This window comes from Pinus tabuliformis, chromosome 7 (assembly GCF_031772625.1).
Source record: "Pinus tabuliformis cultivar Carrire ecotype Pingquan chromosome 7, CPIR1, whole genome shotgun sequence".
In the NCBI taxonomy this organism is placed as follows: Eukaryota; Viridiplantae; Streptophyta; class Pinopsida; order Pinales; family Pinaceae; genus Pinus; species Pinus tabuliformis.
Genome location: NC_142293.1, coordinates 846156131 through 846175289, shown reverse-complemented (window position 1 = coordinate 846175289; position 19159 = coordinate 846156131). Strand labels below are relative to the sequence as shown.

At 33.6% G+C, this 19159-nt stretch overlaps 1 protein-coding gene across 1 annotated transcript; it reads left to right on the top strand.

Annotated features, from left to right (window-relative positions):
* Positions 1–1148: 1148 nt before the first annotated feature.
* Positions 1149–1874, top strand: LOC149250266 (uncharacterized). Its single transcript, XM_089453592.1, has 2 exons — positions 1149–1256; positions 1404–1874. Exons 1-2 carry the CDS (start codon positions 1149–1151, stop codon positions 1872–1874), a joined length of 579 nt encoding a protein of 192 aa, XP_089309718.1.
* Positions 1875–19159: the final 17285 nt, after the last annotated feature.

Below are 19159 nucleotides of genomic sequence, written 5' to 3'. Positions count from 1 at the left end.
GATATCCCCGAGATCGCCCTTCCTCCTAAAGGTCCGATTCAGGTAGCATTATCTTTGGCGGATCGTGCTCTGGTCGGTCAGTTTATAGGTCTCTGGCCTTCCCTAAAATCAACAGAGAATTGGGTTGCTAGGAACTGGGCTCCGCTAATAAAGAACAAGGTAACCTCTTACTTCCTCGGAAGAGGATACTTCTTATTTGAATTTTTAGAAAAAGAGGACAAGGATCTCATTTTCAAGAATGGCCCCTACTTCATGGGCCCTCAAGGGCTGTATCTAAATAAATGGACGCCAAACTTCGATCCAGCGGTGGATGTGCCTTCAGCTGTCCCGGTGTGGGTAAGGCTCCCCAATCTCCCTGTTCACTGCTGGAATTGGGACTCTTTGAAACATATAGGAAACACTCTTGGGAAATTCATAGACAAGGCCAACAGCAAAGATCAGTACGACTGCGCCAGAATTTGTGTGGAGGTAGATCTGGAGGTCGGACTACCAGAAGCCATCAAAATAAGGGTAGGTCCGTGGATGCATGTGCAGAAATTGGACTATGAATAGCTATCGTTCAAATGCCGGAAGTGCCACGTATATGGACATTTCGCCAGAGACTGCCCGTCCAAAGGGGTAGAAGAAAAAGGGAAGGAAGAAGGTTGGAATCAGGCAAAGCGACCCAAAACTTCACTCCAGAAAAATGCAAATTCAAATGCTAGAGCTCCACAAGCGGGGCCTGCTCAGAATCCAGCCAAGGAAAGCCAAGGGAACAAATTTGAGATCCTGGGATCTGAAATCATGAATACGCAAGAGCCAGAAATTCCGAAGGAGACCTCTCCTCCTAAATCCACAAGTGTACTGGAGAGATCCAAAGGGAAGATGTCAGAAGAAGAAGAGGAAACCCAAGAGTCTGAGGATTTGGAGGAAGAATGGGAAATAGGGGAATCACAGTCTACCCCTAGAAGATCCAAAAGAGAGCGAATGTTAACAAAGGAAAAAAGAGATCAAGAAACATACAAAGACAAGCTTCAGGGTAGCCAGCCAATGCTAAAGAAACTTCTAGCAAAAACCCCGAAGATGAAGAGGATCCAAACCGAGAGCTCTAAAGGAGCTCATCACAACAAAAGTAAATGATGAAGATAGTCTCCTGGAATTGTAGGGGAATGGGCACCAAAGCCAAGGAAGAAGCTATGAAGAGCTTAATAAGACTGGAAGCCCCGGATATTCTTCTCATCCAGGAGACTAAATTGGAGGATTCAGCCTTCCTCCAGGTAAGCAAAAAAATTTGGCAAAAAGACAAAGCGCAAGCAACCTCTGCCCGTGGAGCATCGGGAGGACTTGGGTCGCTCTAGAATCCAAATAAGTTCTCTTTAATCTCTGAGTCCCTAAACACGCATTGGATTTTGTTAAAATTACAGCACTTAGAATCTAAGGAAATTATTTGTTTGGTCAATGTATATGCTCCTAACAATGCAGGGGAGAAAAAATCATGTTGGGACACCATCAAAGACCTTGCAGATCTAGAAAACGTAGAGAATATAATCATAACTGGAGATCTCAATCTCACCCTCCTCTCATCAGAAAAAAGAGGAGGCAGTATAGTCAGGGATCCGGAAAGAGAATTAGTGGAAGATATCATGCAAGATTGGGATCTGATTGACATTAAACCGACTACTAGCAAGTTCACGTGGTCAAACAAGAGAGTTGGCTCGGGTCACATAGCGGCAAGACTTGATAGATTTTTGGTGCAAAGCTCCTTCCTGCTTCTTGGACTAGAAGCTAGAATGCACATTCCCCACAGCAGCGTATCAGATCACAAGCCCATTAGCCTAGAGTTTCTGACCCCCAAGGACTTGGGGCCTATCCCTTTCAGATTCAGCTCTCTCTAGATCAAAGAGGCAGACTTCATGGAAAAGGTCAGAGACTGTTGGAAAGACCCTGTCAAGGGATCCGCTTTCCTTGTTTGGGAGGAAAAACTCAAAACAATTAAAGCCATGTTAAAAATTGGGCTAAGACCCTGCCTAATCCTGCTGTGCAATGGAAAAAAACCCAAACCGAGCTAGAAAGTCAGCAACTCCATCTTGAAACAGCCGAAATTACTAAAGAAGAGTTGGAAAAGGAGGCCAGGCTCTAGCAAAGTTTCCATAAGGCCTACCTGGTAGAAGAGGACTATTGGAGGCTCAAGTCTAGAATTATTTGGCTTAAATCTGGCGATAGAAACTCCTCCTTTTTCATAAACAAGCCCAAGCCAGGAAAGGGCGTAATTCCATCATGGAAATAAAAGAAGAAAACAACGTCTTGAAGGACTTTAAATGCATAAAAAAGGTAGCCTCGGAACACTTTTGGAAGCTGTACAGGGAGGATCTATTAGTTGATCATAACGACAGCCTGTTGGATGTTGTCCCTAGCCTTATCACCTCCAAGATGAACCAGGCACTAGAAAGAAAAATCACGCATTAGGAAGTCAAGGAGGCCCTTTTCACAATGGATCCCAACAAACCTCTAGGACCAGATGGTTTCATGCCCAGATTTCTCCAAACCTGTTGGCAGATCATTGAGAAGGAGTTCCTCAAAATGATTCAGAAGTCCCAAAACTTCCAGAAGATTGGAGGCTACACAAATTCAGCCTTTCTTGCTCTCATTCCCAAAGAGAAAGGAGCAAATTCTTTCAGCAGATTTTGCCCAATTTCTTTATGCAATATTGGGTACAAAGCCATAACCAAAGTGATAGCAAACAGGTTGAAAAGAATTCTCCCCAAAATCATCCCAGATAACCAAGGTGGATTAATTCAAGGCAGACAGCTGGTTGACAATTTCGTGTTGGTTCAAGAGGCGGTCCACTCCATCCTTCATCGAAAAGAAAAAGGTATGGCTATTAAATTAGATCTAGCAAATGCATTTGATCGTGTTAGACATAATTTTTTGTTAGATGTGTTACACAAACTGGGGTTCGGTCAAAACTTCATCAAGTGGATCAGAGCATGTATTTCAGAACCTTGGATTGCCCCACTGGTGAATGGTAGAGTGGCTGATTTTTTCAAAGCCTCAAGAGGGCTGAGGCAGGGGTGTCCCCTTTCACCCCTCCTATTCGTCCTTCAGGGCTCTGTCCTTAGCTTCTACCTATATAAAAAGCAACAAGATCATGAAATCACAGGCCTGTGCATTGCAAGAGGGGTAAAAAAGATCAACCATGCTCATTTTGCAAATGACACATAACTGTTGGGGGATACTTCTCTTCACTAAGCTATTAAATTCAAAGAAGTTCTAGACGTCTACAGTAAGGTTTCAGGCAGCATATTAAACAAGGACAAATGCAATATATATTGTTGGAATATCCCTGTTTCAACTGAAAACTCAATAGCCAGATGCCTAGGATTCGTTGCCTCTGTTGCCTGGTCCTAATTTAAATATCTTGGGCTACCAATTTTCCATAGGATGGCCTTAAGCAAAGATTGGTACCTGTAGCTAGACAAATTAAAAACCAAAATGCAAGCCTGGGGATCTTCTTGGCTCAATATCGCCAGAAAACCAGTGCTCATTAAGGCAGTGCTCAGCAGTCTTTCGTTATTCAAATTCTCAGTCCTTCTGGCACCTGTTGGAATCATTAAAAAGATGGAGGATCTAATCAGACAGTTCTTTTGGAAAGGAGGCAAACAAAACGAGAAGAGAATTTCCCTAGTCAACTGGGAAATAGTCACCAAGCCAATTTACGAGGAAGGATTGAAATTCAAAGATCTCAAAGTTCAAAATCTAGCCATGGGAGCCAAATTGATTTGGAAAATCATAGCGCCTAATCCAGGTTGGGTACAGGTTGCACTGTGGAGGAAATACTTCAGAGGAACTAGACTCAGATGTCTGGAACAACCCAAAAACCAACTCAGAACTCCTCTTAGTATGTTCATCAACAGAATCGGCTCGTTGATAAGCAATTATGCTTTCTGGATCCTAGGGAATGGTAAACGAATTCATTTGTGGAATGATAGTATCCTAGGTAGACCTCCGTTCGCTGAGCTGAGAGGCACGGCAGAGTTGAAGCGTTAGACGTCCAAGGTGAACATCAATACTCTGTGGGACGTATTGACTTGGAAGGAGGATGCCTGGGCGGGTTGGAAGAAGCTCCATGTTCCTCCTGCACTACACTTAGAGCTGGCTACACTCTACACGAATTTACACGGGCTGGCTCCCACTCATGCGCGCAGGCAGGACGTGAGAGGTTGGGGCTCAACTCGAGCAGGCTACATGGTAGCTCAAGGATACGCTAAGAGTCTTGAGCATCCCCATGTGCCCCCCAATCCTGCCCCCTAGGTTGGCATATGGAAAATCCCTTCAATCCCAAAAATAGACCACTTCTATTGGATTCTCTGCCATCAAAAAATTCTCACAGAAGACAGGCTCCAGAAAAGGGGCATCTATGGGCCCTCTCGCTGCATGTTGTGCAAAGAAAACTCAACAACCACCTTTCATCTCATGATCGAGTTCAAGTTCGCAGTCTCTATTTGGCAGGAGCTTCTAGTGCCTGGAAATAGAAGTTCACTTTCCCCACCTCAATTTCGAAACTATTCGCAGGCTGGATGATCAGATATCCAAGCCCACTTCCAAAAAATATAACAATCAGATCAGCGTGGAGTACTCTGCCTAAGTTTATCAGTTGGCAAGTCTGGTTGAAAAGAAACAGAAGGATATTCCGAAGCAAGGAACAGGACTACAGAATAGTTGCCAACTCAGTGAAAAGTCAGCTAGTCGAGTGGCTGGAAGACAAAGGAGATGATTTAAATCTAAGTCAGCAGGACAGAGATTTGGGATCTGTTCTCAATTTCAAATTCCAAAAATCGAGCAGCTCCCCTCCATCCCTCAAAGAATGGAAAATCAGGAAAAACGAAGAAGACTTCCAGTACTGGCTATCCAATCAACCACTTCCTTCTCTCTTCTTTGATGGGGCAGCAAAAGGGAATCCAGGAATTGCTGGCGTAGGAGGGCTTATCATTAATTCAGATGGTTCTTCTTCACACAGATTTGCTTGGGTTTTAGGCCATTCCTCAAGCATACAAGCTGAGGCGATGGCCCTCTTCCAAGGTATCAAACTCCTCAAAGAGCTGGGATTTGAGGAGGCAAATGTCTTTGGAGACTCCCAGGTTATCATAAATGCAGTGGTGAACAATTCCAACCCAGCGGGTCTGCAACTAGCAAGGATAATTACAAGGATCAAAGGCATGACAAAGTCCCTAAATCTGAATTATTTTCATGTTTTAAGAAACAATAACAAAGAAGCTGACATCGAGGAAAACAAGGCAGTTCACTTAGATGCTGGCATTAATCTTAGAGACAAGGAAACCCTTTGGGAACCAATCCCTTAAAGAGTCATGTTTTATTGCTTTATTTTACAGCAGTTTGTCTGTATCTTTCAACTCGGGAAATTAGCAGCAAAAGCTCACTATACCAAATGTAAAAAAAGGAAGCTGAAAAGAGTAGGAGCTTTATTCCTCTTGTTGGAAATCCTTGCAGAATTTTGCTCCTTCTCCTGTAACCGAATTTGAAATTGTTATCCAATCAATTAATGAAATCCCATAACCGTTCTTGTAAAAAAAAAATTATCTCATTCATGAATGATCTTTGATGCAACCATAAGCATATGCATAATAGATTAGCAAATTTATAGAGAGATGAAGAGCATTTACAGGAAAAATGAAATCGCTTTGAAGGCGGATTAGCTCATATGGAGAAACATGTACACTATGAGTTCCAACTTTCGTCATCAACGAGTTCAGCAGTAGAGAATCGTGTTCCATAACTACCCCTCATAGTTAATATATTTTAGGTATGTAATGATCCTAAAAAAAAATGGATCTATGTTTATTTTATTTATTTGGTAGTGAAGCAACTTTTTGTTAAGTTGTTATCGATATTGTAATCCTTTTTTTTGGCATAAACTGATATTTAGTTTCATTTACAAATGCTTCCAACATTGTTGATAATTCGAGCTTTTCCTTTTCCTGCTCTAATATTCACATATTCTTTTTTTCCTTATTTAAATATAACTTTATTTAAGATTCAATGAGATGATCGTTTATCTCAATGTGATTGAATTCATTTTTAGTCTTTGATATCTTATGTTTCACGCTTTATTGATCTTTAGAAATTTCTTTGATGCATTAAAAATATTTCTTATTAGCATATTTCACAACATCGTGATCAAATATTTAAAATGGAAAAAAAAATGTTTAAAATGAAAGCTTCTTAGGGATCAATAGCAATATTAGTTATAACATTGTCAAAGCACCAGTAATGAAATAACCTTTCACAAAATTAGCCTAGTTTTATGAGCATTGCGAAGGAAGAAAGCATGATTCAATATATTCCTCGATCCTTAACAAAATCCCTCGCATCCAATTTCTGTACTCACCCTTTTTGCTGCAATTATCCCACAGTTTGTCTCCTTTCTCCACAAATTAATTACAAAGAGAAATTTAGTGTTGACTATTGCAAAATGAAATATGGAGCTTTTCGTAACACTTCGAAAAATAAAACCCATATTTTAATGTATTATAAGATCCTACTTTGAACTTCAACAAAATAATTTATTGTATCATAAGTCTATTGTTTTTATAAATTGATAAAATATATCATTAAATAAATTTGATTTGGTAATAGTCAATGTTTCATTGTACAGAGTTTTCCTTGTGCAGAGCAACTTTATTTGAGAGAAAAAACATTGTCTTTTGGTCAATTGAAAGAAATGTTGACATGCACGAAAGAGATAAATAGTTTTGAAAACATGTTTATTTGACTATCGTAGATCAATATATTTAATTAAAGAAAAACAAAATTTGATGAATTGTATTATAAAAATTTGAAAAAACGCAAAATATCTCTTAAATTCTTGCACATCTGCATTGCGAAAATTATAATGTCAAGTATAACCGTTTCATTATTAAAACAATATAAGTACAATTACAAAAGCAAATTGCTAAGATAAAGTAATCGTTAGCTTTGTTTTACCAATAAAAATATGATTTTTGAACAAGAAAATATGTGTATCAAATAACGTAAAAGTTAACAATTTGTAGTTTGTAAAAAGAAATATACAGAGGAATTTGATTTTAAAGATTTTATTCTATTTTTTGGGATGTTTTATCTATTGTGTGGATTTGAGTTCCCTATATATTTTATACAAAGTTACTCTGCGTTGGGTGTGTGTTATATTCTTTCCATGACTAGCCCCAATGCGAAGCAGGGGGGTTAGAGTGGGGGAGACAGTCCCCCCTTCGTTGTGTCGAGCACAACGAGGGGTTCACAAGGGTGGCGGTAACCCCCCTGCACAGATTCCAAGGCAGTGCCTCGAGCAAAAAAAATTGGACCCTATATTAGGCGGGTGGACCTACCTATGGTTTTTTGCATGGGTTTTGCACATGGTTTTGGGCATGATGGCTTTCTACCCATGGTATCTTGTACATCCGGTCAAGGGAACTACGGTTATGTTATAATCTAGGGTTAATGGATTGGGGTTTATTACTTCGGCATGTATATATATGTATTGTAACATTGAAAGTAATATAATGAAAAATCAATCTGTTATCTGGTTTTGGGATCGAGGGGAAAATCTTTGTGTATTTGCTTTGTATTTCTCGCCATTGTATATTTTTTGTTTTTTTAATAATTTGTTTGCAGGTAATTTCTGTACATGGTTAAAACCTACACTCTCATAGTGCGAATTTTTGCATCTCCACACTTACTTTGTATCAAGACTGAAGTTTCAATATTTGCACCAAATATGTCGCATGCAGAAATGTATACAAATATATGGGACATTGTGAGGTAAAGTATTTGTTCCTTCCTCCGCATAGTTATTTTCCCACACATTTGTTTCAGTATAATGAAAAAAGTTACTCGAAGATTGTCGAAGCAATCATGTGCAAGAGTGCACCAAAAAGTGTACGTGGAGAGTGCATGTGTGAAGCAAGAAACACAAACAACTACACAACGCTATCTTTGCATACTTCAATAAACAAACACAAATTACAATATAAATTATAGTTGTAATGTTCAGTTTCAAATATGTTAATGTTTGATCCATTTAGAATAGTAAACTTTCATAATTTGATTTTCAAATTTATGTTTTTCATAGTAGATCTTCCTTGTGCGAAGCTTACAATGAAATATTTCATTGTATAGAGGAATCTTACAATAGTTTTGGAATGCTAGTTTTTAGCTTAACATAAAATAGTAAAAACCATATCAAGTCACAAATCATTACTTAATTTACTTATGCATACTATGTTCGGTATATCTATTTTCCCGCACAACACTTCTTCCTCACTCTGATTGAAAATAGATTTTATAATATTGGATAATACAAGTTAAATTGAAAAATGTGAAATAACTAATGCATCATAGTCGATACCAAAACAAGTTAACAGAGTAAATGTCTTGAATACGTGTTGGTGTACTGAATAAATGCCAAAAATACTTGTATTTATTCATAGGAGAGCTTTAGTTAATCAAAAAAGAATGAGATTTAGGAATTATCAAAATAATATCTTGATATCGGTTTCTAAGCGTGCTAAATGGAGCAAGCATGAAACATAATCGTATCAATTGGACTATCTCGGGTTGGAATTTAAGTAAAACATATATGATTTAAAGTAATCGATTTTGCAACAATATTTTCTGATTAAAGAATATGTAAATCAATATTATCCATGGTGATGACGACCATTGGTTATTGAATACCATTAAAATAAATAATAGTTAAATGTCCTTTCAGAACTTTGATGTCAATTCGTGATTTATATGACTTATCACCTTTGACGCATTATATGTAGGCTTGTTGGCTCTAAAATAGTTTCTAATAGCTTTGGGAAAGCAATTTTCCAATGTTCATCTTGTTATAGACCCATTAGTATTGAATTTGCCACTAAAATTTCTAGGCAACCAACTTGCTTCGTTTCTTCTGAAACTGATAAGTGTTTTCAAGATTTGCTTTATCATTTGTCTATTGTTTTTTCAAATTGATACTAACAATGAAACAAATGTCCCAAAGAAATAATGGCAAAAGTGCATAGCACGAGGTATATGCATAGAGCCAAGATATCTTAATTCTAATGGATAGGATATTGGAACTTCAATAAGCACTTAGGAAACTTGAATATGAACTGGATGTCGTAAGAACGTTGTTAGAAGAGCTCTTGCAAAACATGAACAAAGAAATCAAACCCCCATTTTCGCAACATAATCAGTAGAAGCGTTAACCTGTAGGAACAATGGTTGATTAATAAAGAAATCATGAAGAAATTTTTCCACTTTCTCAACCAATTTTTAAATCCAGTATATGCTAAAGGCTACATATTGTAATATTCTTGACACTTTAAAAAAACATGTCGAAATATTATGGAATATGCATGTATATATAGATGCAAAATATATTCTAACTTATGTCATAATCTTGCTTATTTGATTTACAATTTTTTTTTCAGCTTTGTATGATTATGATTTATTTAGATATTTGTTTAAATTTTTCATGACATAACCTTTTTGATAGAAAGATTTGAACTTTTGATAAATCAATAAAAAGGTGTAAGAAATCACATCTAAAAGAAGCACACACGACGTAGGACAATGAAAAACAAAGTAAATAATGTTAGTAAATAACATAGTACAAATATCAATAGTTGATAATGATGGGGGTAGGAGAGAATTATGCCTAGTTTAGATGAAAAAGTGGCCGGGTGGGCAGGAGAACAAATCTTTCTCGCACAATGTATCAATGTTAACAATTCCATGAACTATATATATATATATATATATATATATATATATATATATATATATATATATATATATATATATATATAGTGGAATATTGTCAATTATACATGTATGTATACATGAAAAGTATTATGTAAGTTATGTCGTATTCTTCCATACGTCATTTCTCCAAATAAGCATTTGATTTACAAATTTAATTGAGTTTTGTATGATAATTTTCCTTTTAGAAATTTGTTTAAATTTTGCATGATAGACAATTTTTTATAGAAATTAGTTATAATAACAAGTTATTAGAAATATGTCAATGCATTACAACCAACGGAAATACATTTTCTATTATTGTTTCACTAATTATAGCATTCGCAAATTTTATAAATCAATAAAATAATGCAAAAAATTGCATCACAAAAAAACAAACATCACATAGGACAATGAACTAGTTACACATTAAAATCAAAACATAATGAAGTCCTTCGAAATATAAAGCCTGAGTTTCAAACAAAGATAAGTGCAACATAAATCACATCGCAAAGAAGCAGACATGACATAAGACAATGAACTAGTTACACATTACAATTAAAACATAGTAAACAAAGAAGAAAACATGACATAGAACAATGAACTAGTTACATATTACAATCAAAACATAGTAAATAATGTTTTAAATAGCATATTATAAAGATTAATACTCAAGGGGCAAAGCGGGAAGGAGAGGGGGCATTATGCGAAGTGCGAAAGAAAAAATGATTGGGTGGGTGAGGAAACAAATCCTCCTCCTCCCCTCCACACAAGGTATCAAGGTTATAGAAAAATCAGTATACAAGGTAGAAACAAAACCATTTGACCATGAAGTTAGGGTTTTGTATCCCATATTAGTTGAATACAAATCCAGACCCCGCAACAACAAAGAGACGGGTGGTATAGGCATATTGAGACACTGAGAAAGAAAAAATAGTCTAGTGGGCGGGGGAACAAGTCATTCTTTGCACCTCCACACAATGTATCAAGGGTAACAGTTCCACAAACTATGCAAATGTCTCTAACACGGTTAAGTGAAAAATATTTTATATTTTATTTACACATTTTTGTTTTTAAATTTTTGGAAACTAAAAATGAAATAACAATGTAACATTGATAGCTCTAATTTTGCAGTGTAAATTTCTGACACTTTGAGTTAAACTGAAAAACACAACAATCATTGTCAAATATTATTAAACACAACTTTTGCTTTATAGAGACGTCAAATAAGTATTAAAGATCCATATAATCTTTAAATCTTGAAATATAGAAACTCTTCATATAGTTTGTAATATTGTTTGACTAATTATAGAATTTGCAAATTTGATAAATCAATAAAACAATATAAGAAATCAGATTGTAAGAAAGAAGACACGACATAGCACAATGAACCAACTACACATAACAATTAAAACATAGTCAATAATCTTAGTAAATAGCATAGTACAAAACATAGAACTTGAACAAAGGGATTCGTTGAAATATATTTTTGTACAATGTAATCAAATCTCACTTCCATGTTAAAAAAATTCTTCATTAATGCTCAAATTATTTAACCAGAAAGTAAAAGACGATGTTAAGATTGGAAGTACGGATATGTGGAAGCACGAAATTCCCATGGCGCCCTACCCCTTGCCAATAGTCAATAGTAGATTTCTTTACAATGCAAGAAAAGAGAATAATAGATCAGCTAATCATAACATGAAATTAGATTCCAATCATCCAACAAATCGAAAGAGTTGTCTGACAATAGTCAAACTCTTTAAGCAAAAAGTATAAGGTAATGTTAAGATTGCTTGACAATGCAAGCAACAAGAAATGTGTCGTCACTAGATTCCTCGATAATGTAAACAAAGAGAATCGTCATTGTATAGGTATAATCATGTTTTCATGGTTTATGGTAAATGTGCCATGTGTCTTGAAACTAGACAAAAAATCAATAACAGTAGATTTGTCTGCACAGTATTTCTCATAGAAAACTTTTCGTAGCTCAAGTAATATTTTTTCTAGTTCCACGCCTCTTAAGACACACTGTATTTAGTTTTATCATTTCCATGTATGATACAATTTAACTAATGGAAATAAATGAAGTGACAATCCTCGTTGCAAATGGTACAATAAAGCATAGTTTCATTCATAGTTTTAGAAGTTGTAATTGTACTACTAAATCTCGCGCATACAATCTCAAATGGATTCATATATGCACTAGTCATTCTCAGGTATCCTTGAAAGCGTTTTAAAATTGATATACAAAATCGAGACTTAACAACTTCAAATAAAATTTATTTTTATCATTTTTTCTATATATATATATATATATATATATATATAGCTACAGTTAAATAAAGTTTATCATGCCTATTCCACTCAATAAAGAAAGAGTTTTCTTAAATTTTTTACTTTATTTCTTGTTTTCAGTGAACATATGAACATCAATTGTGAAATTCAGAAAACTTTTTCTTTTTTCTAACTATATTTTTTAGCAAGATCAATAGAAAAATGTTTTCTTGAAATTTTCTTTAAATTAAAAGATATTTTGAAAAATTTTGTTATGTACTTCAACCTGTTACATATACAACATTTGTAAAACAATACATGGAAACTGTATAATAGATGGACAATAACTTTGTAACAATGAAACATTCAAATAAATCAAAGCTTATTGTTGCCCTATCCTATTTTGTATTGTCATCTTTGATTTCCAGTACAAATTGCATTGTTGTTTGTGTTACTGAAATTGCAATAGCACTGATTGTGCCAACTGGAAATGGATCTTGACTACAGGACAGATTTTCAATTGTCATATTTGGAAAGAATCAATACTTTATGCAAATGGACAAATGTTTTCTACAATGCTAAATCTATTTAGACAAATAGTTTTTTCACAATCACCATTGTCATATTTATGCTTTGGAATTATTTTGAAATCTCTAATAGAAACACCAACATTTGCAATAAGTTTTGCCTCATGTTTTTCGATAAACTATGTTGGCACAAGCAATGTTATTGTCATTTCAGGTTTCTTATATGTTAATTCTACATGGAGTATTATTTTTGTCTTATTTTCTTTGTCCAAAAAAGTTTGATATGTAACCAAGACAAAGCCATGAAAAATCCTCCTTGTTATATTGTTTTTGTTATATTCAATCAATAATTGTGTAGACTCAATCTCTTTTTTCCTAGTCATGAGAATTGTATTGAAATTAATTCAAAAAAAAAATCTAATATACAATTAAATAAAGCTAGGAAAAACTACCTATTTGCTTTTGTCTCTTCCCTGTATTTTGTTCTGTTCATTTTGTCTCTTGCAATATATGTTTCTATAATAGTTCTCATTGTTATCTCTACTCCCTCATCCATGTCTACCATCACCTCATTCAAATCTGATATTTTTTTCATGTTCACAAATAATACATTGAAATCATTGTTTAAAAGAACATTATAATTGATTCTAAGTAAGAACAAACTAATGAAAATTGAACCAAATAACACAAAGTCATTGAAAATGTATATTTCAATATTAGGTTCATAGTTACCATATATAATATGATTTCTATGCATATAAGTATAATTCTATATAGAATTTAGTTTCAACAGATACAAATGTTTTATAAAAATATTCAAATTACTTTTGTCCATGTAATTTTTTCTTGGATCCAAATCTTTAAGTGTTATATGTTTCCTGAAAATTGGAAAAACCTTGTTTTTAGTTATAGTACATAAAAAATATAGCAAGAAAAAACATAGAATTGTATAATGTAAAAATAATCAAATGACAATAAATAGAACATAAATGCACCTCTTAGCTAAGTTATCATTGTCTTCAATGGTATTTTTTTTCTTTTGTTCATCTTCGTTGCTCCAATGATATGAATTAGATCAAATATATAGAAATAAGAAAAATAATAGGTTCTAATTTCATAGCACGGAAGTAATTCAAACATAACAGCTACACGATAGTAATGTATCTTGTATAAACGTGTTTAGCACTCTCACATTATCCACTTTTTGAACTCTGCACCTCATTTCTATAGGGTTGTAACATATATTGTATAAACACTCTAAGTACTCGCATATAGAAGAAAGAATGCATTGTTTACATAACAAGAATGCTACACATTTTGCACCTTCATTCAAAATGAACTTGTAGAGAAAATCCCTCATGCCATGAAACTACCAAAACAACACCGTACAGCCTAAACAAGAAATATATTTGTAACTTTCTCCCCAAAAAATAATTGAACATGCATTTTAACATGTATGCTAAAAAAACTACATGATAAACACCTCGCAAATGCTCCTACAAATAGTGTAACTAAAATTAGTGGTCACAATAGCCACATTACCTTATAAATATTCAACATATGTATTAGATACTAAGTAATGGCAAGCCTCATTCAGCGAATGGAAAATTGGAGATAAGATTTTCAGAAAATTAGAAAATGATTTTTGAATTTACAAAAAAATATATATTTAGTGTTTTCCCGAAACTATGTTTAATACATGAACATAAATAATTGATAATCAACAGACTTCAACCTGTAGATATAAAACTTATAGTAAAAAATAATCAATAGCCAATGGGCTTTGACCATAAGGTGAGTGCTTTAGTCCCTAGCAATGCATGCACTAATAATAATTGAAACCTCTGCAAAATAATGAATAGTCAACACACTTTCACCACGAAGCAACTGCTACTAATAACAATTTATCATTAAATAAATTTGATTTACTCGTAAATTTAAAGTTAAATTTGATTTGGTCGTATTCAATGTTTCATTGTGTGGAGATTTCCTTGTGTAGAGATTTCATTAAGCAGAGGAAGCATCCTCCGGACAATGAAGCTTTGATTGTAAGCTCTGCACAATGAAAGCTCCACACAAGGAAAGTGTTGGACAATGAAACAAGTTGCTACAATTATGGTTCTGTTGTTTATTGGGAAAAGTTGTAATATCATTAGTTCAAAGTAAATGCTAAAACTAATTGAGAAGCTAATGGTTATAGCTAAACAGGTGTAGAGAAAATAATGTCGATAGATTGTGGAGAGTGTTTAAAGATTATATGGAGCCTTAATACTTTTTTAACATATCTAGAAAACAAGCAAAATCAAAGCTACATATCAAAATCAAAGTTACCAATGCTACATTGTGATTTTGTTTAATTAGACTAGTTTCGTGATATGCAAAGGAAAATGAAAGGTTGTGGGAGAACTACGCCAGAAAGGTTGTGTGGAAAAATTGGAAACAAACATGCAGAAGTAGTTTTGAAATATTAATTTAATACAAAATATAGGAAACTGAACATAGGTATAACAGATACAGTTAAAGAAAATGATAACTTTGCTAAAAAATGCATTTTTGTTCAACTTATTCTCATATGATTATTATTATTACATTATATAGCTCTATGATTTTTTTCTATATCCTTTATGTACTCTGTAATATGTAATGTTGTATATAGAAATGCATATGGAAATGTATACAAACATATGAAACATTAAGGAACAATGTTTCTATTCCCTTCCTCGCATAACAATTCTTCCACTCAACAAAAAAACTTTACTTAATATTGCATAAAATTGTGAATAAAAGCATCATTACTCCACTCCTGATAAGCAATAGCAAATGTAATTTTTTCAATAGCCTTGTGTCAACGTCTCCTGAATAGTTCTCCACGACTACTTCCTCGTTTGAAAGTCTTTCCACTCCAAACCTTGCCTCATCTTCTTCAAATTTTCTATTAGTATTAATTAATTATGCTTACGCATATTAATTAATTAATTAATTAATTATGTTTCCAAAAAACTAGTCTTTTCACTCCAAAACTTGCCCCGTCTCCTTCGAATCTGTTATATCCAATTTCTTTGCATATATCAAACAAAATAGACAATTGTATTAAGGATCCACCTAATCTGTAAGCACTCTACACAATGTTTCGCACCTCTGCACAATGTTAAATTAGTTTTATAAGAGATGCAGAGGAAGAAAGATTAACTTGATATCATCCCTGCTCCTACACTTCCTGCACACCCTTTTTTTGTACAACGAAATAATAGTAGTTACCCTGCCGATTATGTCATATTTGGACTCTTTAAGCACTTTTCACAATGTGTCAACGTTACTTTTTTCACACCTCCGCACTATTGGAGAATGTAACTAGTTTCGGTCTTCATAATTTTTAGCATTCAGTATTTTATGTAAAAAGCAAAATAAAAGAAAAAGAAATTTATTATTATCTTCCTAGATAAGCATGTTCTTCATGCTTCTAGGTTTTTTAGTCAAAGAGTCAAAGTGTTATTTTGGACCTATTGTAAAATAAAAAGAAAAAGAAATTTTAAATATAAATCTTGGGATAGAAACCCCTCTAGATGCCAAGTTGGCCTACATGACAACTCAACCCTACCCTCAAAAGACATTACTATTCACACCCCCTTGGACAAGTATAAATAGAAGGAAGTTGGAGCTCATTTGGACACACACTTCACATCATTTTCTTCTAAAATATCACAGGAAGGGGCAGTGAAGAAGAGGAAAGCAAAAATTTGGTATGAGGAATATTCTCTCTTGGTATCTGTCTTATGGAAATTCTGCTTAGTTGAAAACTTATTGTTGATCTCTTGCTGATATACCTACTGAAAGGAAAGAAGGTTTGTCTTGGCATTTAGAGGAGGGAATTTTTTTGGTTATGGGTCTTGGATATCTCATTTAATCTAATTTTATAAAAAGAGATTTTTTAGGTTTTCCCCTTGGAAGGGATTTTCCCTGGCTTGGAGCCTATATCTTGTGTTTTATTATCTTTTGTGATCTTTATGTTTTATGATAATCACTTGATGAAGGAAGAAAACATAATAATAGTCTCACAAGTAATTATTATGTAATGGAAATATGATAATAAGATGAAAACCTCATGATTTCCAACATGCACAATAATATAAGCAAAGTAATATAAGTCATAATATAATCTTTAATTTAAAATGTGATATTCTCCGAAAACTTCCTCTTGCCAAGTAAATTTCTCCTACAGTGTTAAATTAGACTCATATGGAATGCAGAGGAAAAAAACTTGACTTGATATAGTCCTTTCTCCTACACTTTACATACACCCTTTCTCCCTATTAGTTTTGCCATATAATCTTTAAGAAGTCCTCCCAATGTATCAATGTTGTTTGTTCTACACCTCCACATGATATAAGCACATTAATATAAGTCATAATATGATCTTATTTAAAACATAAATTCTCTCAGCACTTTCTCTTGCAAAGTAAATTTCTCTTACATTGTTAAATTAGTGTGGAGCTTTTACATTAAAAGCTTTCATTGTAATCTCCGCACAATGAAAACTCTACACAACGAAACTTTGCACAATGAAAGCTCCACACAATTAAACATTGATCCTTGCAACTTTGGCTTTCCTACATGTATTCATAAATGACACTGAAGTGCTTTCATAATAATATAAATCATTTTTAGCAAATGATAACAAGTTTTTTTTACACTAAGTTAAATTAATTTAATTTATATTTATGATTTTTAAGTTTATAGTTTTTTAATGAAAGCTTCATTGTGTGGAGGATAAAAATCATTATTAAATAAATTTGATTTGGTCATAAAATTAATATTTATGATTTTTAGAAATACAGTTTTTTAAACAGAGCTTTCCTTGTGCAAAGCTTTCATTGTGTGTTGTAAGCTCCACACAATGAAACATTAATCCCTACAACTCTGACATTCAAAAATGACATTGAATTTGCTTCGAGTCCCTACTCTTGCACTTCCTGCACACCCTTTCTCCTGCACTTGCCACACATTGTTTCTTCGTACAACGAAATAATATAAGTTAACCCCTCTCTCCTCCCTCACTTACTTAAGGGCCCTGCAACTCTGCTTAAACACTCTGCACAATGTATCAACTTACTTGTTTCACACCTCGGCACAATAATATAAGTCATATTATGATCTTAATTTAAAATGTGATATTCTTGGAGCACTTTCTCTTACTATGTAAATTTCTCCTATAGTGTTAAATTAGCCTTTATGCGGAATGTGGAGGAAGCAAGCTTGACTCGATATAATCCTTGCTCACGCACAACAAAATAATAGCAATTAGCTCGCCCTCACACCTCCCCTCCCCCTCTTTGCTCGTCCCCTCCCGCTTACATAAGAGACCTGCAGCCCTGATAGTTTTTGCATCTTTGGACAAAGCAATAGCAGTGTCAGTGTCAGAGTCAGAGCACTCACCAATGCAATGACCACTCACAAATTAGTCTTTTTTTATTTTAAAATGATTTATCAAATAGTGAAAATATATCACCCTCCCCCAAAGGATTTATGTCCCATCCATTAGAAAATTAGAAATAAAGTTTAATGAAATTAGAAAATAATTTTTTGATTCACAAAAAAAATAAGAATATTGAGCGTTTTCACGAAACTTTGATTAAAATTAAATAAACTCTCACCATAATAAAAAATCAACACTTTTTAAACAATGATTAATAATCAATAAACTTGTTAATTATTAAACACAATTTTATTCGATAGACACATTTAATACAGGTATAACGCTACCAGTGTTGCCATGGGAATACATATTCCATGTACGATGAATCTACAAAAGAATTTGGCATTCGCAGTACAATGGTAAATAATCTAATACGCCTGTGGAGACAACATTTTGTGTCTGGAGTAATTTGTGGGTAACTTTGGCTATCTATGTAATTCAAGACATAAATATTGTAGTAAGCACGGTCTGATCCTACGATTAATCTCTTCCCCTGGCATATTGAATGCAATGGTATAAAATTAAGAATCCAGATATAATATGTGACGGTTATTTGGGTTACTTTTATTTATTATACAGATTTTATATATATTTATTATTCACTATATACATATATTTTTGTATGTTGAACATACCAATAGATATAACATGATATATATATATATATATATATATATTCATATGTTACGGGTTATATGTGGACCATCACAAACGGAAATGAAAGTGGAATCCATAGATTGAGTAATGTTAAAATTGTGGAATAAAACTAATTTTAATTGTGAATTTTAGATCATTTATATAAGTATTAAAAAAATGAAATTTTTCGAGTCAAAAATGGTAATTATCAAAGGAAAAAAATATATATATATATATATATTAAAAAATCTTATTATGTGTTGAATAGATTTGTTTGTTGGAAAAATAAACCAATTTGAAACAAAATTTAGAAATAATTAAAATAAATAAATATATTTATCAAGAGTTATTGTCTACCACAATTTATAAAGTTTTTTACATATAATTAAGTAAAAGTAAATATATAAAGATGTAAATTTTATCAAGGTTACCTCCCATTAATTTTAAATAGGAGAATTATTGTTGTAATTAGAAAGAACCT

What these genes read in the sequence shown, in the direction of transcription:
- LOC149250266 (XM_089453592.1), top strand. Translation starts at nt 1,149, where the DNA reads ATGGGCACCAAAGCCAAGGAAGAAGCTATGAAGAGCTTAATAAGACTG. An exon ending in AGGATTCAGCCTTCCTCCAG is followed by an intron (nt 1,257 to 1,403) that starts GTAAGCAAAAAA and finishes TTAAAATTACAG; the next exon opens with CACTTAGAATCTAAGGAAAT.